The sequence below is a fragment of the Meles meles genome, chromosome 5 (assembly GCF_922984935.1).
Source record: "Meles meles chromosome 5, mMelMel3.1 paternal haplotype, whole genome shotgun sequence".
Taxonomy (NCBI): domain Eukaryota; kingdom Metazoa; phylum Chordata; class Mammalia; order Carnivora; family Mustelidae; genus Meles; species Meles meles.
The window spans coordinates 137,487,680-137,512,895 of record NC_060070.1 but is presented as its reverse complement, the minus strand read 5'-3'; the positions used below and the strand labels follow the sequence as shown (position 1 = coordinate 137,512,895).

Here is a 25,216-nt window from a genome sequence, read left to right as displayed (position 1 = left end):
TCTTGAAGGATAGTAGCTGATATCTTAAAGAGGAAAAATTGTTACAGATGAAGCCTTGAAATTGCAAATCACACTTATAAAGTTTCTAGCTCCAAAATAGTACATTTTTAATTTAGGAGTATTGACATACTAATTAATAGGACTTAATTAAGAAATTGAGTGCTTTCTGTGCGCCAGGTACTGATGTATTTAAATTGCCTATATTTGTAGAGCTCCACTTAGAAACGTCAGTGTAATTAACACATACATCGGTTGTGGTAGGGGACATCTCAGAGTAAAGGCTCTTTCTACATCTGCTGAAATATACCTCCCGCCCTTAACCTCTTTCTTGCCCACTATTTCATAGCCCTGCTTTTTAGTGGAAACAGGAAGACTGAGTTAGGAGACGTGAACTTACAGAATACAGGAGCCATGTACAAGGCTACTTCTGTCCCCTCAAAAACTGCCCTTGCAGTTAACTGTGGGTCAGAGCTGTGCTCACACATCAGTGGGAACCGGCTTCACGCAGGATGTACAGGGTAATAGGGCTTGGCTACCTTCAGGTGCTCTCCTTACCGTCCCCCCATACATACAAACACAAACCGCAGAACTGGGAACTTTCCTCCTATAATCCAGGCGTATGATTACTGAGTAAAGGGATCAGTATCCACAGCTGAGCTGTATGGAAGGCTTCAGACATTCCATAGACCAATTTTAATCAACTTTGGCCATTGTGACATTTGGATTGGATCCTTCTTTGTTGTGAGGACCATCCTGTTATTGTGAGATGTTCAGCAGCACCCTAGTAGCATGTCTAGATGACAGTCGTACCTCCCACCCACGGGAGAACCACTCCTGTAGACTGTGCGGCCAGACAGTCGTCAGGGGCCCCTCCCCTCCAGCCCACCACCTACATGCAGCAGCAGCGGCTGGTTGGCTGATCTGGTGAAAACGCAAACATGATCTTTTTTTATTATTTTTATATTTTCTTCCCAGAAATATCTTCTCTCTGCTGATACAGTACTATAATAAGCTCTAACACATATCCACTTGTAATCTCCTTTCCTAGAATTTTTCTTACTGCTGGTAGGCATGTAGCTATCCTTCGGCTAAGAGTGGCCCTGAATTTTATATAATGTTCTAGTTAATCATTTAACATGAACTCCGTAGAAGGTTTTCTTAACTCATTCCTGAATGGCTTTGGAGGGACTCTAAAACCATGATCGGTATCTAGCATTTTAGTTTGAATTAATCACATCAAATTTAGCCCGTGTTTATAAGCTGGATTTTATTTTCATACAAATACAACAGTTGCTTTGCCTGGACATTACCCATGAGGTTTATGTTTTTCCTACTATGTTGTACCTTATTTTTTCAATGAAATATATGTCCTAAATCATTATTTCCTGGTCACCTTTTTGAAGGTAGCAGAAGGGAAAACTGGATGCTTTCTAAGTCTTTGAAGCTGATCTAGGCTAGTGCTGTATGCCAAGCCCGCTGTCAGTCAGTCGTTTATGTGCAGTAAATTTAGGGGCAACTGTTTTCCATTTCTTATTTCCATGTTTTGTAGGCATTGAAACACTCGTATTTTCAAGTTGGTCAAGTATTAGGCCCTTCCTCACATCATCCGGAATCGAAACAATCTTTAAGTAAGCAGGTGCAACCAGTAGAATCAAAGCCATCTTTAGGGGATCTAGAATTAAAGCCCCTGCCAGACATAAGTGACCAGACGGTCAGACAGCTCCAACCGAAGAACAGCCACCAGCCACTGGAGTCCATCCAGCCGCCCCAGAACACGAGTGTCCAGCCAGCGTCAAAGCAGCCGGGTCAGCAGAAACAGCCGCAAACACTGTTTCCAAGTATTGTCAGAACCATGCCGACCGTAAGTAGCCCATAACGACACTTTGGATGCAATGGTTTCTAGGCTCAGTTAGGATTTTATTCCTAAAAATGTGGGAGAAGATATAAAAGATTACTTATGTTAAATAAAGTCCCTGCTTCCTCTAGCAGGAGCTTTGTAAGAGATAACCTAAAATTCTAATATGGTTTATGAAAAGAAAAACAGCCAAAATGAATGTGATAAAGCTTGGGTGCTACAGACTTTCTTTAACAGTTGCTCAGATGCAAAAGAACTCAAAGAATTTAATAGAATCTGGGACTCGAGAGAGCTGATCCTAAATCTTAAGGATTTGAACAGTAATTGTATACTGTTTTTAAATACTAATGAACTTGAACAGAATGAGTTTTAAGTATCAGGCACTGTCTAAGATTCTCTTCCTACTTCTTTTGTTCAGTTCAGGGAGCTCCATCAGGGGCCACATGAGCAGCATCCTCAAGATGTATACTCCCAAATGCATTTGCATTGTGGGCATTTTAAGGACTGAGAGATCTCAACGACTACTGTCTAATTCCTTACCCCTCCCGCCGTCCTTGTATAAGCAGGCCTTGCTCCCTGTAGCACTAATCCTAGTCTCCTGTGCTATTAATTGCCTCGTTCTTATGTATCTTATGTGTCGTTCTTATGTCTGCCCTGAACCCAGAAAGGGGCCTGGCACATGGTTGGCTTCTCAGTTTACCCGTTGAACAGATGAATTAATTGTCCATACTACATCTAGGAGTCTGCATCATCTAGGGGCATTTCTTTTCTTTATTTTTTATTCAGATAGATTTGTTTTAGAGAGAGACAGCACATGAGCAGGAGGGGCGGAGGGAGAGAGATTCTCAAGCAGACTCCACACTGAGTGTGGAGCCCAACACAGGGCTCAATCCCACAACCTTGAGATCACTACCTGGCCAACACCCAAGAGCTGGATGCTTGACCAACTGCACCACCCAGGTGCCCCCTCTTTGGGACGCTTCTGACTATTTAGAAGTTCTTTCTTATACTGAGCTAAAATCTGGTTTTCTGTAGCTTTATTTTTTTTTTAAGATTTTATTTATATGAGAGAGCGCGCGTGCCCACAAGCATGAGGGAGAGCCAGAGGAAGAAGCAGACACCCCACTCTCCAGGGAGCCTGATACGGGGCTCATCCTAGGACCTGATCATGACCTAGGAGATCATGACCTGAGCCAAAGGCAGACGCTTAACCCACTGAGCCACCCAAGTGTCCCTTCTGTAGCTTTGAATAAAAGTTTATCACTCTTCCAGAAAGGGCCATTCAGGTCTCTAAAAATAGCCCTTATATTACCTGTCCTCTTCTCTAGAAGAAACATCCTAAGTTCCCTCGCACTCCACACATGACCCATTCACCATTGACTGAGTAATCCTTGGTTCCTGTGTAGGAAGGAGCCTTTGAGTCCCCCACCAACCTGCTTCCGATTTAGAAAGAAGCTGTCAGAAGTAGAGGCAAACCATGGGCAGGGAGTATTCATGGGTGAATCACCTCCAACATTCCAGAACCATATGTGCACTCATGTCACCAAAGATTACATTTTTATTGTTGTTTTTTCTCTTGAGAGGCACATCAAATGTTGACTCATACTGAGAGGAAAAGAAAAGAAATGAATATTATTGAATATCTGCTAAGTGCGATATACTATGCTAAGGCCTTGTATGCATTCACTAAGTTATAGGACCCAGTATCCTAGTGCTCAATTTTTAGATAGCTAATAGGTTCCAGAGAAGGGATTGAACTAAAATTCCCAAGTCTATTTTCTACAAGTGCTTTTGCTAAATCACATATTCTTTACTTCTTTCTTGTGTATGGGATTTTTGCAAATTACAAAACTATGATCTCTAAGATTCAAAAAATTGCAGGACCTTACTTTTACCATTCCAATTTCTAAATTATTTTTGTCTTGTCAATTCAACCATTCTGCCTAGCATGTCACTATGCATTGGTTTAGTTGTTCATTTGCTTTTTTTCCTCCTATATCTTCAAGATGAACAGAATGGCAATGAGCCCTTGGGCAGGCCACTGGGACATTCTTGTACAGTGATGCTGACCCACTGAGAGTACTCTTGGTCAGACTACTGAATAATGTACTTTCTGTGCTTGGGCTGCTAGAACAAAATACCATAGACTGGGAGGCTTTAAGCTGGAAATTTATTTTCTAGATGCTGGGAAGTCCAAGATCAGAGTGTTAGATTTTGATTCCCAGTGAGGGCCTTCTTCCTGGTTTGTATAAAATGCCTTCTCGCCTAGTCCTTACACGGCAGAGAGGGAAGGCAGAGAGAGAAAGCAAACTCTGCGAACTCTTTCATGAGGTTCCTAATCCCATCATGAGGGTCCCATCCTCATGACCTCATCTAATCTCGTTACCTCCCAAAGGCCACTTGTCCAAATACCATCACATTAGATTTGGGGTATAAATTTGGGGGGGTATACAAATTTCAACATAAAAATTTCGGAGGGAAACAAACTGAGTCTGTAACAGTACTGACCCACCTTTGTTGTCCTTTTGTCACTTCATTTCACTGACAGCATCAAAGACCGTCAGCCCCTCTGTTGAAGGCCACAGAGACCACATGTATTCATTGTTTGCTTCTTTTTTTTTTTAATATTTTATTTATTTGACAGAGAGAAATCACAACTAGGCAGAGGGGGAAGCAGGCTCCCTGCGGAGCAGAGAGCCCGATGCAGGGCTCGATCTCACGACCCTGGGATCATGACCTGAGCCGAAGGCAGAGGCTCAACCCACTGAGCCACCCAGGCGCCCTGCATCATGTATTGTTTGCTTCTTATAAAAAAATGGTGACCTATACGATTTACCCACATTTTCCCTCCGTGCTCAAAAACTTTCCCTTTAATAACTGATTTTAGAGTCTTTGCCCTTATCCTATACCAAACGTATTAAAAGTGTAATTTGCAAAAATCCACCTTCTACTTTACAAACATTGTTTATATTTGCCACTTTCCAGTCTTCTCAGACATATAAGACTACTTGATATTACTGACACGGCTCAGCAGCCTACAGCATCAGCGCCCGAAAGAACAACTCAACGGAAATAAGAGGCTCACACTTTACTAACTATAACCTTTGATTAGCTCTACTTGTCTGCGATCTTAGATCGTTTCATTCTCCTTAGTCTAGAGTTAATTTTCCCTGGCGAAGGAAACAATAGTATAATAGAGGTCGGCAAACACCATTTCTGTCATCAGCCATCACTAAGGCACCATGGGCTCCAAGCAATAGTATATCCATTCTTTAAACATCTTCTTACCCGAAACATAGCTGTATATGCTTCCAAATTCCTTGACTTTCAATTGCCTTTTGGATTTTTCCATTTATGTACCCCCCCAACTGCCCCAGATAAATTTGAATAAAATCACTGTGTGGTCCAGGCCAGGTTTTCTTCCTCATTCCTTATTTTTATCAATAGAGCCACCATCCTGAAACAAGCAGGCTGAGACTTTTAGTCATCCCTGCCCTTCCTGTCTGCATCCATTAGGATTACATTCTTCTGTGACTTAGGATGGAAACTAGACCACTGAGGCTTAAAGAATAACGTATTGTTTTCTTGTGTCACAAGAAGTCAGATGGTGGGCCAAACCAGGGCTGGTGCAGATATAGAAGGAACCACCAGACAGCTTCTGTCTTCCTGTTCTGCCATACTTAGCAGGTGGCTTTCATTCCTATGGCCACAAGATGGCTGCCGCTCCTTTGGGGGTAGCTTCTGCATTTTAGAAGAGGGAAGAGTGAAAGCCACTGGTATGCCAGGGGAGTCCAAAAATTGCTCTCCTGGAAGTCCCTCCAGTAGACTTACACTGGCAACTTATTGGCTAGGTCATGTCACATGGCTACACAGAGCTGCGAAGGAGGCTGGGATTTCATGTATTTTTAAGTAGGCATATTGCTGCACTGAACGAAATCTATTAGGAAGGAAGATGGGATGAATGGCTACAGAGTGGGTAACCCGGCGGTGTGTGCCACACTCTTCTCTGACCTCTGTTCAGGGAGACGCAAAGTCCAGTCCTTTTATTCCTTGTTAAGAGCAAATGTATTCTTTCATGACCATGCCAGTATAACTGTAAAGACTTCCTATTTGAAGAGCTTGGCCTTCTAGAATGCTGCCTTTATCTCACCACTTTTTAGCTCAAAGACATCCAGTGTTCTTTACTGCCCACGGGAGAGCTGCAACTCGTTAGACACACTGAAGGCCTTCAAACGCCGGCATCAGTCTGTCTTTGCAACCCCATCCTCCACTACTTCCAGCACCAACCATCTGCTTTGATAAGCAAGGTCTACACTTTCTTCCTGGAACAAACTCTGGCACTTTTCTCTTTTTTAATTTCTTCCTTTTTTTTTTTTTTTTAAAGTAGGCTCCATGCCCAATATGGAGCCCAACATGGGGCTCAAACTCACAACCCTGCGATCAAGACCTGAGCTAAGATTAAGAGCTGAACCTTCACTGACTGAGCCACTCAGGTGCCCCTGGCACCTTTCTATTAAAAAGTCAGACTCTGTATATTTCCTCTTCCAAACTCTGGAACAACAATAATAATAACAACAACCATACCACCTAACCTTAATATAACTCTTGTTATATGTTAGGCCATATCCCAAGGACTTTCAAGATATTTTATATTAAATTCAGAAACACTAATTAGAGAAATACTGCCTATCTCCATTTAAGGAGGAAGAAACCATGGCTTTGAGAAGTCACTTGCCCAAAGAGACACAGTCACACATGATAGTTTTCCAAATTATAAATCAGTGAGGAGTCAATTCTGATCCTAAGTATTCAAGTCTCACCCTAGCCCAAAACCAGAGATCTCTCCTCCCTCTCACCTCCTATCATACTTTTAGCATGTGCTACTGGTTTTCGTTAATACTTTTCAACCTATATATGTGTATCTTCTTAACTTTATGGAAGCCTCCTTGAGAATGGGTACTTTTGGTATCGAGTAGAATAGCTTATGCATAAAAGGAACTCAGCAAATGACTACAGATGATGATGACTGATTTTCCACCACAGAAGCCAAATGGCACACTGGGTCATAAAAGTGCTAGGAGGCGTTGGGGTCAGACTGTGTTCAAGTCTGGAGACAGCTGGGAAGAATTTGAGGACTGCGATCTCGGAGCCTCCCATTCCAAGAAGCCAAGCATGAATATATTCAAAGAAAAGAGGAAAAAAGATTCTCCATTTCGGTAAGATATCACATTCCAGGAAAATATATTTTTATCATGTATCAACTTACATTACTCATTACATATAACTGAAGATGTTCAAAGACAATAAGTAGCTTACCATTGTTTTCTTCCACATACCCCAGATCTCTACACATACCTCTGGGAAGGTAAGAATCTTGACTTCTCGCGGTAATGATTCTCAGTATTAATGGCTGAGTGTTGTGTGTGTCCGGCGGGGCAGGAGGAGGGGAAGAGTTCTTGTAAAGTTTTTAGTGTGCCCTACTGAATTATGATCACCATCATTCCCATTTGAAATCGGTATGCCTATTTGAAGAAAAGCAAAGGACTATCTATAAAAGTAATGGTTTCCTCTGATGGTGCTCAGATTCACTAATTTGTTTGCTACTCTAAACTCTTTTGATCATTTCTTAAACTTTTTCTGGAAGTTTCGTATCTCCGGCAGTCCCTTTTCTAAGTTAAGTCATCATTAGCGCGCTTTTCAACTTTGAGGTGAGGGTGGGTTAAATTTTATGAACAAAAGCTTGGAAAAATATTGTCTTTTTTTTTTTTCTCTTTGGAACAAAAGAGGGAGAAAAATATTGGCAGGAGGCAGGGAATTTTATCTAATAGCTATATGGCATTTACTTTGGGACACGCATGCCTCTGAAGTACATGGAAGGTTCTGTTAGGAGGACTTGAGCTTGGATAATTCTTTGTCAGTAGGTTTCCAGATGCTCAAGTTCCATGGGTACTCTTCCGTAAAGTACATGAACTTGAGAACAAACATGCTTAATCCCCCTCCCACTTTATGCCAGAGGGTCACTCCTCTCACATTTCGAATCTGGAGTGGCATGAATGCATAACCACCTTTGAGATGCAAAGGGAGAAATCAGGAGACTGCCATCTTCAGCTCAGAAGGCTTTGTTGTCCTATACGTATTTCTTTTAGGGGAAAGAAAACCCCACATTAGAAATGTTAGCCAGTGTTGGAAAGCATGGGGATTCAGAACCACTAAAACACTGGAGCCTAATGATGCTTATTCTTTTAAATGTACTAGAATGTTTTGTGAAACTGTGACTTCTTTTTTTTAATTAAATTTATTTATTTTTTTCAGCGTAACAGTATTCATTGTTTTTGCACCACACCCAGTACTCCATGCAGTACGTGCCCTCCCTATTACCCACCACCTGGTTCCCCCAGCCTCCCACCCCCGCCCCTTCAAAACCCTCTGGTTGTTTTTCAGAGTCCATAGTCTCTGAAACTGTGACTTTTTTCAAAACCTACAGATACACATTGTACATAATTTTTTGAAGATTCAGTGTTTTATGGAATAAGGTACTTAGAACTTTATTAACTCACACCATGAAATACTCCAATTATAGTTCATCTTCATATTTCATATGAATTGTTTACTGTTTTCTATCTACTATTAAGAAATAAGAAATAAATGATTTAATTTATGGTAAAAACTTATACATGTCAAGTTAAAGATATGTAGAGAGCTACATAGTTGCTTTTTTTTAAAAAATGATCATTTGCATCTGCATTGATTACTGTGTAGATGACTTGAAAACTTTTTTTTTAAACCTAAGTCATCTCAATTCCAGCTGAATTTTATCAGGTGTTTTTAGGTGAAGAGATTTGAATCAAAATCTATTGTTAAAATCAAGTTTATAGTCCATATACTTAATCCTGGTAAGGGAAAAATTGATAAATGTTTCAATATCATTTATTCCTTTTCTCTTGAAAGTCTTTAGAAAAACTGTATGACAGGGGGCACCTGGGTGGCTCAGTGGGTTAAGCCTCTGCCTTCGGGTCAGGTCATGATCTCAGGGTCCTGGGATCGAGCCCCACATCAGGCTCTGCTCAGCGGGGAGCCTGCTTCCTCCTCTCTCTCTGTCTGCCTCTCTGCTTACTCGTGATCTCTCTCTGTCAAATAAATAAGTCTTTAAAAAAAAAAAAAAAAGAAAAACTGTATGACAATGAATTCTTTACATGTATTTCTTCCATTTTTATTTTTTAGTATCTTCAAATGGCTTTATATAATTTAGACATATAACAATAATAATTATTCATATACTCCCATATATTAAGTGCCTATCTAAATTTTAATTTGTAATCTTCGTGCTCCAGTAAAAATAGTGTAGAACAAAATATTGAGAGTCAGACGGGTTAGATAAACAGGTCGCCTAAAGTCAGATGAGGCCTAATTCAAAACTTATCTAGATGTCTGCCTTTCTTCTGTACAATACTTGGTGAATTGAATGCACTCTGCTATTCTCTGCATAGGCTGACTCAAAAAGAATACAACAGATCAAATACTAAAGTGTGAAACTTTCACTTATTAGGTTGTCTTCTTAGCGAACAAAACAAAAGCAAGATATTTGTACTTACACTTGTATGCATGCGCGATAGACAGTTACTAAACACCTAGATGGTATTAAGCAAAGGTAGGAACAGGATGTAGTCTGTCTTCATCCCGTCAAATGTATAGCAGTGGAAATGTATAACACAAGAACAGAACATGTATTCGGTTCTGCTACTAAAGGAGCTCTAAGGAGCTCCAGAGTTCTGTTCACGCGCAGATCACTTTGAGGAGGAGAGCAAAGTCTTTCTGGTAAGAGCAGTTTTGAAAACGGGTAGGTTTTCAGCAGTTGGTAGGTCTCCGGTGGGCTGAAGGAGAGGGAAAGGAGGCAGAAATGGGTGAGGCTGTTTTTAATGAAAGGGTCCTCCTTGTGTCTAGGGCTACCCCAGGGCAGGTTGGGGCAGTCAGAAGATCAAAGGGCCAACCAAGACAGGGTCGTTCCGAGGGAGTCCCAGACAACCTTACTGATAGACATTGCTTTCACAGACAGGCGAGGGGGGCTATGATTGTCTTCCTTTCAACGTTCCATCCTCCCCTGTTATAAATCCACAACTGTAGCAGTGGCCGGAAAGCTAGAAACATCGCACACAGGCAGTGCGCTGCTCAGTCATAAAGCTTTCTGTCGCATAATGTTTAGTATGAAAAAGGATTGTGTGGACAGCCCAGTATCTGTTGGGGGAGAAGTTGTCATTTAGTGTCCCTGTCAGCAAAAGGACTCTGATGGAAACCATTTAAGTGAGGTGACCTTGCCCTTGAAAAGATGAGCAGGGGGTGGGCGAGAACACAGCACCTGTCATAGTCACATGTTTTCACGTTGTAATGCTGCCTTATGTTGGTTTTCAAGGCTTCCAGACTCCGTCCCCTCCGGCTCCCACCACTCCGCAGGGGAAAACAAGAGCTTACCTGCTGCTTTTCCCCTAAAATCTGATTCTGAACTGTCAAAGGCCTCAACAGCTAAACAGTACTACTTGAGGCAATCAAGATACCTTCCAGGTAAGCAGTGGAAATGAAATGTTTGCTGCCAACTAGAAGACAGGTCAGGCTCAAGTGTCTTGGAATCTTTGTAGGAAGGGCACCAGTAAGATAACACGTCTAATCACAGTGCTCTTTGCTGGCTCTGCCTTGCCAGTACTTGTCTCCGAGGATTTTTTGCAGTCTCTTGCCTCTGTCAATTCTGCCTAGTCAAAAATCAAGATGAGAACAGGCTTCAAAAAAAATACCACTCTCATCCACCAAAGCTATGCCTTTAAGTAAGTGCTAAATTTTGGTAAAATAATTCTGCACCCTCGTTACACCATTTCATAAAATGTGGGATTTTACACTGTTTCCTGAATGATCTGGATTATGATTTTGAAAGATCAAGGTAGGTCGAGCATACTATGCACTCAAGAGGGGCAAGGAGGCTGGTTAAGAGCCCGCTGCATGTGTCTGGATAGAGATGGTAATGGCTTGCTCCAGAGTGGCGAACGTGGAGACAGAAAAATGGGTAAAAGCTCAGTGTATTTCAATAGTGGAAAGATAAAACTTGCTGATAGACCAGCATGGATGATGGTAGAAAACAACAGGAATTAGTGTTGGCTTTTGGGTTTTTAACGTGGCAATGACTTTTGGGGGATGGTGGTGACTTTAGCTGAGAAAGGGAAGATCAGGAGAGGACAGGAGGTATGGAAGTGGAGAAACTGGAGTTGAGGTGGGGATGCCTAGCAAACATCTGAGTTGATCTATCTAAGATGACTGAATATATGAACCTGGAGCTTAGGAGAAAGATCTAGACAGATGGTGGGGAGTTTATGTTGTGCCTGCAAGCAGCATTTTTCTCCTCAAAATCCACTTTAAAAAGAAAAGTTTAAATTTAATGGAGTCTAAAAGGGAATCAATTTTTAATTGACTATGCATCTACACAGATATATCTTTAGTCCCAGAAGAGGGAGAGAGAAAGTTTTTCACCTGTGAGCATGGCTATTTACAGCTTTCTGAATGTAGTAAAAAGGCCACTGGGTTCATGTGAGGAAGTCCCCAGAAGCAAGCCATGGTTTCCTCTCCCAGGAATTTGGGAAGGAGGAATAAGGAAGACAAGAGACAAGGTTGAAACTGGATTGTTAGCAGTGAGATTGCGGTGTAACATTTTTCTGTATACCTTTTAGGCAACCATATAAATGTCAGTTCTAGGAATCCAGTAGAGATCCACTCCTACTGTCAATAATTGAAAGGGAAAAAATGAAATTACAGAAGGGCTTTAGAAATGGACAGGAGAGAAAACAGGGCACGGCGGCTGTGTAGGTTTAGACACACGTGTCAAAGAAGTGGAAATAAATGTAGGGAGAACAAGGCCAGCGTTCAGACTGCACTTCTCTACTGAGTAGTAAGAAGGAAGATACTGGCCTATCCAAGAGAGATTGAAGAGACTGGCATGAAGTTATCCAGGAAGGAGCTAAAACTATAACCCTGGGTATTTGGAGATCTGTGGCTTCAATGTCTATTTTGTTTTAGCCTTTAGAGAGGGGGTGGCCCAGCTGGTTATTAGTGGATGAGAAGCAGGTCTCCGTGCGGATGGAGGGCAAGACATTGTGGGACCCGTGGGTAGCACACACCTTCATTTACGGATGCTGTCGATTCCTTTGTTTTTATTCGTTCACTCAGCACTACATATGCAGCACTTAATATGTGCCAGGAACTTAATGATCTGGGCACTGAGATATCTGTAGAGCACTGAACAAGACACACAAGGTCCGTGCTCTCTGGGAGCTTACGTTCTAGTGCAGAGAGAAAAGGCAAATTCACAGGTGGTGAAGAGTGTTGTGGAAGCAGAGAGATGACCTGGAGGGTGGCTGTGGGGGGCACTCCCCGATCCCCTCACCTCTGACTTGATGCCAGAAGGAGGAGGAGGAGGAGGCGATCAAGCGGAGAGCTGAGAGAAGGGTTTTAGCTGGAGGGAACGATGCTGGCTTGAGTAAATCAACAGGCTGCCTATCCGGAGCTTAAAGGGCTGAGGGGAGAGCAGTGTGGGGGCGGGGGGGACCAGCAGAGTTCAGATGAGGCAGCATCTTGAGGGCAGGGGAAGGAATTTGGGGTTTGTTCCAGGTCCCATGGAGGCCTTTGAAGGAATCTTAGGAGGTGAGTGACGCACAACACGTGTGTTAGACTCTCCTTAAAGGACGGATTGCAACAGGGCAAGGCTACTCGCAGGGAGGCCAGCTGGGAGTTACCACAGTCCTCCAGGGGAAAGATGACCATGGCCTACAGGGACCCAGTTGTTGATGATGACGACCTCTTGATAGATTTTGGAAGTGGACTTGCTGATGGATGTTGGTAGAAAAGAAGGGAAAAGGGAGTTTGGAGCTTCAATCTGAGCTGGGTGGTGGTGCCGTGCTCCGAGATGGGGGAGACTGTGTAGGAACAGGATTGGGTGGGAAAGAGGTGGACAGTCCCGTTCGTGAGCTGTTTTTGAGATGCTTGTGAAACATGTCGGTGTGGAGAGGCCACTCAGGTGGAAGTAGGGAAGAATCAGGAATGCTGAGGAGGGACCCGGGCAAAGGAGAACAGATGTAGGAGTCCGCAGCAACTCCCAGACAGTATTTAAGTCCATGGATTGACTCGGATCACCTGTAGAGAGATTGGGAGTGGGAACCACGGTAGCGGTAGAGAAGGAGCTGAGAAATAGGAGTCAGGCAGATGATGGGGAGACCAGGCACAGGTGGTTTCCAAAGGCCAAGAAGGGAGCATTTACCTGAAAGAGTTTACTGCTGAGAGCTTATAAGAAGAGAGAGAAATGCCCAATCAAATTTGACAATGGAGAGGTCCCTGATGAGCCTGGGCGTGCAGTTTCAGTCTGGAATGGTGAGAAGTAGGCTGGCATGGGTTGAAAAGTGATGAGAAGTGAGAAAGTAGCGACTGAACAGGCATACTACTCTTTGGAGATGTTCTGCTGCAAAGAGCTTAGAAAACAGAGCCATACTGGAGCGAGCTCAGGGAGCACATCAATGGTGGGGATTCTGGGTCTTTGGAGCTCATCTACATGTGGACCGGAATGATCGCTTACAGAGGGAGGCATTAATCATGCCGGACGGGAGGGCGATGCCTGAGGGATTGAAGTCCTTAGGAAGGGGAGAAGAGTTGGAATTAAGACCATAAAACACGGGGGGCACTTCTGAAAGCACCAAAGTCACTTCCCTTGTAATCTCTATCTAGATACCTGGAGGTTTGTAAATGTTGGTGTTGGTACTGTGAGGGAGTTCTGATCTGACTGCAAAAGTAGGGATGTAGCAAAGTTCCCAGAACACAAGTTCATGGGGAATACTCTTCCGTTTGGGGAAAAAAACAAAAATCACTCAGCAAAATTGGTATTTTTATCTATACAAGGGAGCCCTCTGGTGGTGGGAAAGGCAACTGTAAATTTTTGTTAGGATAAATGGATGCAATGTACCCTGTTTTCCTATTTCTGCTCCCTAAAGTCATTTTCTGGGACATATTTTGGGTATCTGAGGCTGGTCAGATCACTTTCTTTTTAAAAGAGAGATGTAACAGTTTCGCAAATCACTGTGCTTCACAAGCATGGCTATAATCGAAACTTAATAAACAGACTTGAAATTAGAAGTGCATGAAATCTCAATTTGAGCCTTACTATTCCCCTGTTGACCTTTTTTTTGTCTTGAGGATGCCCCTCTAGAGCTGGATGAGATTTGAAACTAGAATTGAGCTCAGTTCAGTTACCTGGACAAACATTTACTGAGCACCTATCATGACCCAGCAACTGCAGAGGATAGAAACCGCAATAAGTGATCCTTGACATTTGTGATCCAAAGTTATTTTTATAATTGAGTATCTTCAGGATTAAAAAAAAGAATATCTTTGGGGGGGGTCCTCTTTTTCTTTTTTTAAATTATAAATCCAAACATAAAAGGTTTTATTAAGCATCAACTTTTTTAGGATCACGAGAGCTCTAGAAATGTACCATATACTTTCAGGGCAGCATGACATTAGACAAGAACTGGCAGATCTGTGATACTGGCCTTCAGGGAGAGAGACGCAAGAGTCATAGTTACTGACCTGCTACTGACCGGCTGTGTACTGGAGCAAGACTTTGAGATTCTGTTTTCTGTTACTTACAATGCGACGGCAGTCATCGCTCAGCTCACCCTGTAAGCCTTAGGTATTTAACGATAGCAAGGTAGTTGCAGTAGAGTGTGCGATGCAAGCACAAAGCATCTCTCGGAGGTGCCTTCTGGTCTCCCGTCCTGCTCCCAGCACCAGGACTCCAGCCCGCATGCACGGAGGCAGCCACGCTGGCAAGGAGACCGGCTCCCTCCACAGCGCTTTTGAAACCCTGCCCTGCTGAGTCCCTTTGTTACTTCTGTTCCTCCTTCCCGCTCCCCTGGTCTTTGTCTTCAATGTCCCATGTCATTTCTACACTCGCCTTTCCTACCATGTTTTAAATTTCTTCACAGGACACACACATCCCTATGTGACTTGAGCCCTACTCCCCTCTCCAGCCTCTTTTGTGCCAGTCCTGTTCTTCCTTTGTCCACGGACTCTCTCCCAGGGCTTCCCCATTTCCGGTCCCCAGCCTACACTGTGGCCTCTCCCAAGAACACGCCTTCCACCTCCTCCTGGCCCCCAATCAGATTCACAGTTCACCTTAAAATTCCATTTTTTAAAGAAAGAGTGATAGAACTTTTAAAGAAACTTGATTCTGTTATTTGCCTGCCCCCCTCAGCACCAGATTCTTTTAAACAATTTATATACCACTAATTATCTATTTACAACTTTTAATGTCTCCCTTCCCATTAAATTATAAGAGCCACAAGAGTAGAAACTAGTGTGCTGTGTTCACCACTTTTTGTCCAATGCCATATACACTGCCTGGCATGTGATAGGTGCTCACTAAATATTTGCTAACTGATTTCATCTCCTCTGAGGCAAGAGATGATGGTATGTTCATTTCTACCTCTATCCCAGTGTTTGCTATATAGAAGGTGCCCAGTAAAAGCTTGTCAACTAAGATGTAAATGACCTAACAGTCTAGACTGTGTCTATTTCCAAGAAATCTGGAATCTTCAAAAAGACAGAATTAAAGCCATTTTCTTTGCTAATGGATGTATTTACTTAAAAAAAAACTAGGGATATCACAAGACTAATTGATTAAAAAACAATTGAGGTACTCAAGAGCCCATTCTTTTTGAACTACACTTAGGAAAACAGTTCATTTAAGGTGATTTTTGGTTTGTCCCCCTACCTTGCCCTTTCTTTCAGGGCAAGCCAGCAAAATAAGGATTTATTTATTTATTTATTTTTGGTGAAGACTTTTTCATGAGTTATTGCTATCTTTAGAAAGTGCATCTTCTTTATTGTCAGGTAACTGCCTACTGTAGTTCAATTTGTAAGTGTTTTATTAGAAACCAAAATCTGTATGGAGCTATATGCCATTAGAAAGGCAAATTATTTATCTGGCGGGGTGTTTCATTAGAAACTGGTGACCAGTAACCTTGTGTACAAAGCAACCTGGTTTTTTTGTGTCTTCAGAACTGGGGATATTATTATATGTCTCATAAATGGGAAACTTTGCTAAGGAGTTCACTCTGAAAAGCAAGAGATTGTCCCACCTGGAAAAAAAACTGCTAATATCCTACATTATTGGTAGTCCCCAGTGAGGATTTTTCTTGTATTAGCTGAAGAAAACACTCATGTACAACCCAGAAGCTTCGATGGCATGAGGTCTTTACCGTCCTGTATGTTATATCCAATTTATGGTCAGTAAAAAGCAAGCAAGTTCAGGAAATTTTCAAATCTCTTAAAAAGTTGAAACACCACCCTTTGACCACTAGTACCCAAGTCCAAAGTTGACTCCACGTTTCACAGATTTCAGAAAATCAGAAATACTTTGTTTAGAATTTACCAGGTCTCATATACAAATAAGCTTCATAGATGTTGACATATCTGTGTCCAAATTTTCGGTTCCCCTGAGTTCTTGGTCACACGTCTGTTTTCCTGGCCACACTAAGTGTTCCTCCAGGGCTGGCCCAGAGTTCATGCTGAAAACAAGTAAATGACAAGGAAGTATCTTTTTGAAGAAAATGTGGTTACCATCTCCATTTTTGTAAGACATTTGGCAATGTTTAACCTATTATTTCTTGTGTGACAGAAAACATCTTATGTTTATAAAATACACTGTGAGGATTCCAGGTTATTGGAAGTATTTCAGGTTAAGGCAGTTATCTGCTACATTGCAACATAAATTTATTGCCATTCTCCTTCTCCATGTTACTTCTGGTCTTCATCTGAAGTGTATTATATATTTTTCCTTCAAGTTAATGATCACACGCTAACCTCTGAAATGACTATTTTGCTCTTCTAAGGTGTAAATCCCAAGAATGTGTCCTTGGTAGCCAGTGGAAAGGATATAAACCCATATACTTGGAGTAATCAGTTATTTCCTAAGTCATTGGGACCCGTGGGGGCAGAACTTGCTTTCAAAAGGAGTAATGCAGGTAAAGCAAAAATACATTTAAAGTATAATTTTACATTGTTTTCCTTCTGCAGATCTTTAACTACATTGCAAGCTACCTTCCTCCAACTGAGATAATTTTGGGGGTACACAAAACCTTTCTAACTGGTACTTCAGCACAGATTATTTAAAGGCAATCATTTGCCAGATCTCAACTTCCATATGGATTCTGTCCTAAAAAATGCATCTTCCTGAACAATGGGTCTCTATTCTCTGACTTTACAAAAGAAAAGACAAATTCTGTTTACTAGGGTATGTTTCCTGTTTCCCCAAAGAATAAAAATCTCGGGGGTGCCAGTCAAAGACACAGTTTCCTATGTTGGGATCAATGTTGAGAAAGTGAGTAACTCTTGATGACTGGGGAACAAATCCTATTTAAGTCACGTGGCTTCCAGTTCTTAGCCTAAATGAATTATCAGCTGACAGATAATGAAAACTCATTTTCAAAATCACCGTATGATTTTTGGTCTAGAGCTCTGAGTAGAGTTCAAAGACTGTTGTGACAAAGCTGTAACAGAACACCTTTCATTCCCAACTATCTGTTTACATTAAACAAGGTTTCTCAGCGCTTCCATCTCCAAAAAGGAACAAGAGAAAAAGGAACAGAACTGTTGCTGAAACCTGATTTTAGCAATAAGCAATACTCATTTGTGGATACAAGGACATCTTTCTCAGTGAGATGAATTTCTCCAAAAAACAATGCCTTTCAATGTTCAGTAATCGAAATTTATAGTATTCATCTTTTTTGATTAATTATATGCAAAGAATTATTGTAATTATAATGAACCTAATCTAGAAAAAAAGTACTTTAACATACTTATGGCTATAAACATTTTTTTTCAAAGGTTTCAATTTATACATACTTTTCAGCAGTCAACTTAAATACTTTTAAGCCTAAAATTATATTTGGATAAAATTTGGGAGCTGACATGAATGAAAATAAAATTTTAGAGAGAAATGAGATTAATGTGAAATTTCCAATGGCTAAAAGGAATGTATTTATGTATTCTGTAAGTCAGTATTGGTAGCCATAAAATCACCATGGTATTTAAATCCCATTGCTTAAAGTTAAATTAGAGATGTATAGTTTTATTTTAAAATGTCTATAAATATCCCACAAATGACAACTTTACGAACTATAAAACTTACAATGAAAAATTTTACGCAACAGTCTAAAGTGTGTGAAGAAGCAGAGTTCTTATAATAAGACAGATGATAGAGAACTGGATGCAAAAATATCTGTGATCACTGATGGCAGCAAGTGAGTAGTCTACTGGGGTGTTCTGAGATACGACAACACACTCTGGACATTTTAAGTTTTCCAGATGCTCTGAGGACTCAACTTATCTGTTTAATAGTGCTGAGGTATCAGATATGGCAGCACTAATTTACTTATTTTTTCCCACTATTTTAAAATAATATTTACTGAACCAGCTGGTTAAGTACAAATGAGTTTAAATGATCCCACTACAACTCTGCATCTCAGGGGAATATAGAATTGGCTGGCGTCAAAGGAAAGCTGTGACCACACGTGAGAACAGTTTATGTCCTTCCTGATTTTTTCATTAATCATCTAACCATTGTTTCTCTGCTTTTCCTAAACATTCTTCTTATTCATTCTTTCCTTCCACTTGCCTTCTCTTCAGAGGAAAGCATAATTAAACCAATTGAAAAACTATCATGCAATGAAAGTTTTCCTGAATTAGAGGACCCACAAGGTAATTTCTGGGCATTGTAGATGAGTACAACTTGTTCTTTGAATATCTTGTCCAATTTTCTTTTCCACATTTGCCCTGAATCCTGTCATACAAGGCCACTATGACGGCCAACCAAGGTCACCTGCTTTTAGAAGTCAGACCAGGGCTGGGAGAAAGAGAAGCATTCCACGTCATCAAGAACACCGTTCTTTAGCAGTCAGGATTCTAAACTAACTTGCTCTTAAAGCTCTAGGCTCATTTTCTTAAATTAATAATGACAATTTATATAAATGAAGCAAAACTACTGAGAATAAGAATTAAAAGAATATTTTCTAATTTGTAATCGGTATTCCTGGAAAATCTTTTTTAAAGTTCTGACACTCATTCCTTACACATTAACAATCACTTAAAAGTTAACCAGGTTAATAGAGGTGGTGGATTTCCTAGAGATGCACTGTTGCTGGTGTAAACAGTGCTAACTATTGGCTCCAGCCTGAAACTTTGCAGCTCATAAGGTACTTCTAAAGTAATAAGCCAAAATAATGGATTTTGGGGGCATTTTCCTTAGCGACTTTCTCCCTACAGCCCATTACCTGCTCAGCACATGGCTTTTAGAATCTGACATATCCCATCCCCATTCTGTCACTCAGGAGCCTTGTGATTGTGGGCAAGTCAATTAGGCTCCCTAAGTCAGTTTCCTGTGTAGAAAATGAAGGACATGATATTTACCAAGGTACTACTATATAACCAACCCTAGGATTTTTGTCACCGTAAGCATGTAGCGTCTGCTCTGAGGACGCAGAGGAGAGCCAGAGCCGTGTTCTGAAGCTGCTGTTGAATGGGATCACTGCCGTGAACTGCCTTTCAAAAATCTTCTGACATAAAAGGCTGATTAGTGATTTAGAAATGGGTACTCGGAGCTAAAAGAAAGGTCGAATTAGGCAGTTGTGCATATGCAGAATTCCGTAGTGTTAAAAATTGAACAAACTGACGTGTTCACTGTCTAAAGTCTCACTTCCGTGGTGACGCTGCTGCTTGGCATTTGTTGGTTCAAGAGCACACACTTATTGAGGGCCTCCTGTGCAGAGCGCTGTGACAGACATCAGGGACAAGAGGTTCAGAGGCCAGACTTGCGAACCAGCAACGCTGTAAGAAATGCTTCAGTCATAGCTCACCATCACGATCAGAGTCCTATTCCACCTCCTTGCTGACAAATGTGTCTCCTTTCCTGCACAGCGAGGCTCCTTGAAAGAAATTCTATTCCTTTTCCTCCTATTTCCAGTTTGCTTCTCAGCTCACTGTGGTCTGTCCTCACCTGGACTCAGGCCACTGAAACCGCTCCTGCCAGGTCCTGACATGATCCTAGTGGCCAGATCCCACAGCCGGGCTAATCCCATCAGATCTCTGCCTCCTTCCGTCTTCCTTCTTTCTACACACTGTGTGCTCCTGGATGTTCAGACCCTGTTCCTATCGTCTACCACCCTTTCTATTCCCTCTCCTCTGCGGGTCCTCTTCTTTCCTGTCTCTTAATGCTGGTGTTCCCTGGGCCTCTGTTCTGGATCTTAGCACAACCCACAAGCCCTCTGAGCTGGCTCCTCCAAGCTCATAGCCCCATAACTGCCATACTTGGCTAATTGCGTCTCCCAGCCCGCTCAACCACAACTCCAGTATCCCACAGGCATCATGTCTTTCCAACAAACCTGTTGCTGTTCTTAGTCACCTAAGATACAAACTGAGGGGTTTGTAGTCCTCTTTCCCTTCCCCTCCTACCCCATACATTCACTTAGTTCTCTTCACCATTGCCTTTGTGACTCCCTTAGTTCAGACTCTCATTTCAGCTCGAGCTGACATCCTGTCAGAAGACATCCTGTCTTCTGCCTTTAGCTCTCCCACCTTCAGCCCATCACTCTACTGCCCCAAGGCCGTCATTCACTAACAGTGATGAGAATGAGGTTGATGACAGCTGACATTTACTGAACACCGGATTCTCTGTTAAGTGCTTTGCATACATTTCATCCACTCTCTACAGCAACCCTATGAGAACAGGTACAGTTACTATAGTGATTTTTACAGAATGAAGAAAAGGAGGGCCAGGGGCGGCCTGGCAGGAAACACACTCAGGTTAAGAAAGAAGTCATTAAAAAAAAAAAAAAAACAGGGGAGGCGAACCATAAGAGACTATGGACTCTGAAAAACAACCTGAGGGTTTTGAAGGGTCAGGGGTGGGAGGTTGGGGGAACAGGTGGTGGGTAATGGGGAGGGCACGTTTTGCATGGAGCACTGGGTGTTGTGCAAAAAGAATGAATACTGTTACGCTGAAAAAATAAATAAAATGGAAAAAAAAAAAACAACAAAAACAAAACTGGTATGTTCAGGGCAGACAGCTTTGGGTTCACATTCTAGCTCGGTCACTTACTGTGATCATTTAGGCAGGTTCTAAGAGCCACAAGGTGTGGATAAAATAGGCATCTAAAGGGGCATTACATGGACTCAACAAGATTATCTGTAAAGCTATTATGCAGCGCCTGGAATAGTCAATACTCAAAAAACCGAATCTAGAATTGGGAGGGGTGTAGAATTCGTTACTCTCTGGTGCTTTAAAATACTCACCTTCTGACTATGAAACTTTATGATGCATTACCAGGAAATCTTGGAAGCTATGCTACTTACAATCAGTCGGGATATATTCCTTCCTTTCTCAAAAAAGAAGTGGGCTCAGCTGGCCAGAGGATACACTTAGCACCTCTCAGTGCAACAACTTCAGGTAAGAACAACTTCATAGTTTTTGAGATTTCTGATCAGAAAGGAGCGCTTTCCAAGTTTATATCATCACTTTCCCCAAGTGAAGACTTTTAAATTAGTCTCAATAACACAGTTCTAGTAGTTTTTGGCAAAATGTCCTTTCTTCTTCTGAAGCTGTGGTCTGAGGGTCTGTCCTAAGTGCTCCCTCTGCCTAAATGGCTCCTCTCTGCCAGGTACACGTTATGCCATTTACTCTTCACAAGACTGGACGAGGGAGCCCTTTACAGAGGAGGAAACTGACATGAAGCAGTTTACCTAGGGTCACACAGCTGGTCAGCGGTGCGGCCGGGACAGCAGCTGGGTCTGGGTAATTCCAAGGAACATGCTGTGCCAGCCAACGAGATGGAAGATGGCATCCTTCAGAGCTTCCCACCTGGCACCTAGCCCAGAGCGGAACTTTAACCAATGCTGCGACACTGTCCGTGCGCCATCTCCTCTGCAGTTCCACTGTACTGAACAGAATGGTGGCAGGACTTCCACACCACGCTGGCTTTGCAACAGTGGGTGGTGAAGGGTTGATTCCTCGGTAGCGTGGCAGGACAGCCACGTTCAAGGGTATGCCCTTGATCGTCAGGGTCGTGATTCTCCCATCCAAGTACTAACCAGGCCCGACCCTGCTTAGCTTCCAGACGAGATGGGGTACGTTCAGGGTGGTATGGCCAGAGACCAGGGTCATGATTCTGTACTTGAGCTTGACCAGATCTGGCTATGAACATTCTCGAAATGATTCTAATCTAAAATAGAGGTCCTCCTGAAAGTGTCTAAAGGCGAAGGGAGATAGAAGTTTGGTAAGATACAAAGTTGTAATGTAAGAGCGAAGTTCACTTGGAAAGTAATATTGGGGGGGCGCGTGGGTGGCTCAGTGGTTTAAAGCCTCTGCCTTCGGCTCAGATCATGATCTCAGGATCCTGGGATTGAGCCCCGCATCGGGCTTTCTGTTCGGTGGTGAGCCTGCTTCCTCCTCTCTCCCTCTCTGCCTGCCTCTCTGCCTACTTGTGATCTCTGTCAAATAAATAAATAAATAAATCTAAAAAAAAAAAAAAAAAAGAAAAAAGAAAAAGAAAAGTAATCTTGGGATGTGTCCTAGCCAGGGGCTTATCTTAGAACTCCTGATTCAAGCTGCCAGTCTTTAAAGTTCACACTGTTGGAGCTAAAACTGTAAAAAGCACTGGACGTCTCTAATTTACTATCTCTTAACAGAGTAGAAATAAACAGTACTCAGTTACCTTATCTGTGAAGAACTGCTTCCTTATCCCTCTGCTGAAACAAAATATGTAAGTGAACACTTGATATACAGCAATGGTTTGTTTTTTTTTTTCAAAGCCTCAGGTATTTTAAGCAACCTTATGGAAAGTCACCACCAGCCATGGCTTAATAGCAATTTTTAAAATAAAAGCAGGAAATCATAATGTATCAAATTATTTATCTGAGTGCCTGCTCTTACAAAGTGAAAGTAGGTATCTTTAAGACTATTTTTGTAAGATACTGAAGGCCTTTACATGTTAAGTATCCTGTCAGATTAGCATGCATAGTCCTGTTTACATTTTTTTAGTAAATGCTTTCTCATAACTTTTTCTCTCTTCATTTACTCTGCTCATCAGATTTTCCTACAGATGGTGGTAGAAGGATAGGTAAAAAAAAGAAGTAAATATTAATCATTCTCGTGGTCAAGGCAAGTCCTTGGGAAACCACTGTTCTGTAAGAGATGTGTCCTCCAGCACTCCCACCTGGGTGGCAGTTTCCCACAAGAAAACAAAACCAGGTCATTACCATATTTACTCAACTATTTCCCCTTCTCATGAAGCCTGCCTCCCTCTCTGCTCCTCCTTGTCCTCACTCTCATGTTTTGAGAAGAAAATGTAAATTAATTTCTTCCAGCTTTCCCATGTAATCTCTTATCCAGACTTCCTAACATCACCTCCTCCCCTTGCTCTGATGGTAACAAGGACTTTAAGGAGGGACTTTTTCCTGGACAGCCACCCTTTACAAGAGCAGGGAGGGCCCTGATCTAAGTGCACTACATTCATTAACTCGACTACAGAAAGTACTGTTATCATGATCTGTCTTACAGAGGTTCTGTTTCTTGCTGAAAGTGACACAGTGGTGGCACTGATTAAATTTTTTTTTTAATATTTTATTTGACAGAGAGAGATCACAAGTAGGCAGAGAGGCAGGCAGAGAGAGAGGAGGAAGCAGGCTCCCCACTGAGCAGAGAGCCTGATGTAGGGCTCGATCCCAGGACCCTGGGATCATGACCTGAGCCGAAGGCAGAGGCTTTAACCCACTGAGCCACCCAGGCGCCCCTGATTAAATTCTTAACTGCAGATGAACATCTTTCCTTAAGCAAACATTTTTTTACAAGAAGTTAAAAGCCCCTGATAGGACACATGTGGCTCTTAAATGCACAGCAAACCTTAGAGGCTTGTTTGTCCCATGCTCAGGACGTGTAGGGTCTGGTCTGGCAAAGACACAAAAGCATTTCTTTTTTTTTTTTTTTTTAAAGATTTTATTTATTTATTTGACAGAGAGAGAGCACAAGTAGACAGAGAGGCAGGCAGAGAGAGAGAGAGAGGGAAGCAGGCTGTCCACAGAGCAGAGAGCCTGATATGGGACTCGGTCCCAGGACCCTGAGATCATGACCTGAGCCGAAGGCAGCGGCTTAACCCACTGAGTCACCCAGGCGCCCCCACAAAAGCATTTCTTGCCCTCCCACGAGATCTCGGATCCTTTGTCCGCCCCTAAGTTCTTCAGCAACGGTGCTTGAATCCTAAAACTATTATCTTTCAGATAGGAATCTAAATGTCAACACTATACCCTTCTTGGCAAAATGATCCCCTCTTCCAAGAAGGTTTTAAAAGTATCTGCCTGGACGCGGTTTCCCTCAAATCCATTTAGGACTTGGCGTAGCTATGTCATGACTTGGAGAAAAAGCTGTTACTCCCCAAATCCCTCATTTTGCACCCCAAGGGCCTCACTCTATTAGCTGAAGGGGTTCTCTGAATCACCAGGGCTTATGGCCGGTCTCCCTCCTCTCCCACCCTCCCACCACCGCTATCATCTATGCCCAGTACCATTTTGGCCTATAGACCTCAGGTTTGGGTTCACAAATTCAACACACTGGTGCTTTTCTACGCTCCCACGAGTTAGAAGTAAAGGGCCATTCCTGGAAAACTTGGTTAGTGGTTTAATCAGTTTTTCCGTAACAGTTAAGGGTTAACTGGCTCTTCTAAACACTTTGTCCCTGCTTCATTAGGTAGCTTTCTATTAGCTTTAACCTGGAGAATTTTAAACCTGGTAAGAATGAGAGGATAGGACAGGGTGTTCCCTGGGCAGTTCCTCACTTAATGCTATGTTCCCTGTTGAGCGGAGGTCAGCAGGACAATGGACCCATCCTGCTCCTATAATGTCCCCTCCAGGTTCAGAGAAAGTATAGATACAAACAACAAAAACAGGGAAACTGTGTACATGAATATGGTATAGTGCTAGGTGTACAAAATGGTTAGACTCATTTCAAAATAGACACTTAGGAGCTTAATCCAAGTGTGACAGCCACCACGCAGTGTGAAAAGATACTTAGATCTCAAATGGACAGATCAAACATCCTCTTTAGAGAGAACACCTGACAATCCGCTGGAAATGTGAAGTGACGGTGGGTGTGGGAAGGACTGGAGAAGAGACTGAAGTTCTCTATAAAATGATTTATTGCTTTGTCATTTGTGGGTACTGCCCGTTGAACCTCAACCCAGAATTTCTTGGTCCTCCTGGTTGATGTTGCCTACCTAAATGTGTTAAGGCATT

At 42.3% G+C, this 25,216-nt stretch overlaps 1 protein-coding gene across 1 annotated transcript in view; it reads left to right on the top strand.

The window, feature by feature from the left end:
- Positions 1-25,216, top strand: part of MAK (male germ cell associated kinase) — a 59,473-nt gene that overhangs the window by 32,500 nt on the left and 1,757 nt on the right. The window contains exons 9-14 of the mRNA XM_046005657.1: positions 1,550-1,861; positions 6,899-7,071; positions 10,263-10,411; positions 16,771-16,902; positions 18,566-18,637; positions 21,261-21,380. Coding sequence (XP_045861613.1) covers positions 1,550-1,861; positions 6,899-7,071; positions 10,263-10,411; positions 16,771-16,902; positions 18,566-18,637; positions 21,261-21,380 — 958 coding nt within the window. The remainder of the gene's footprint in view (positions 1-1,549; positions 1,862-6,898; positions 7,072-10,262; positions 10,412-16,770; positions 16,903-18,565; positions 18,638-21,260; positions 21,381-25,216) is intronic.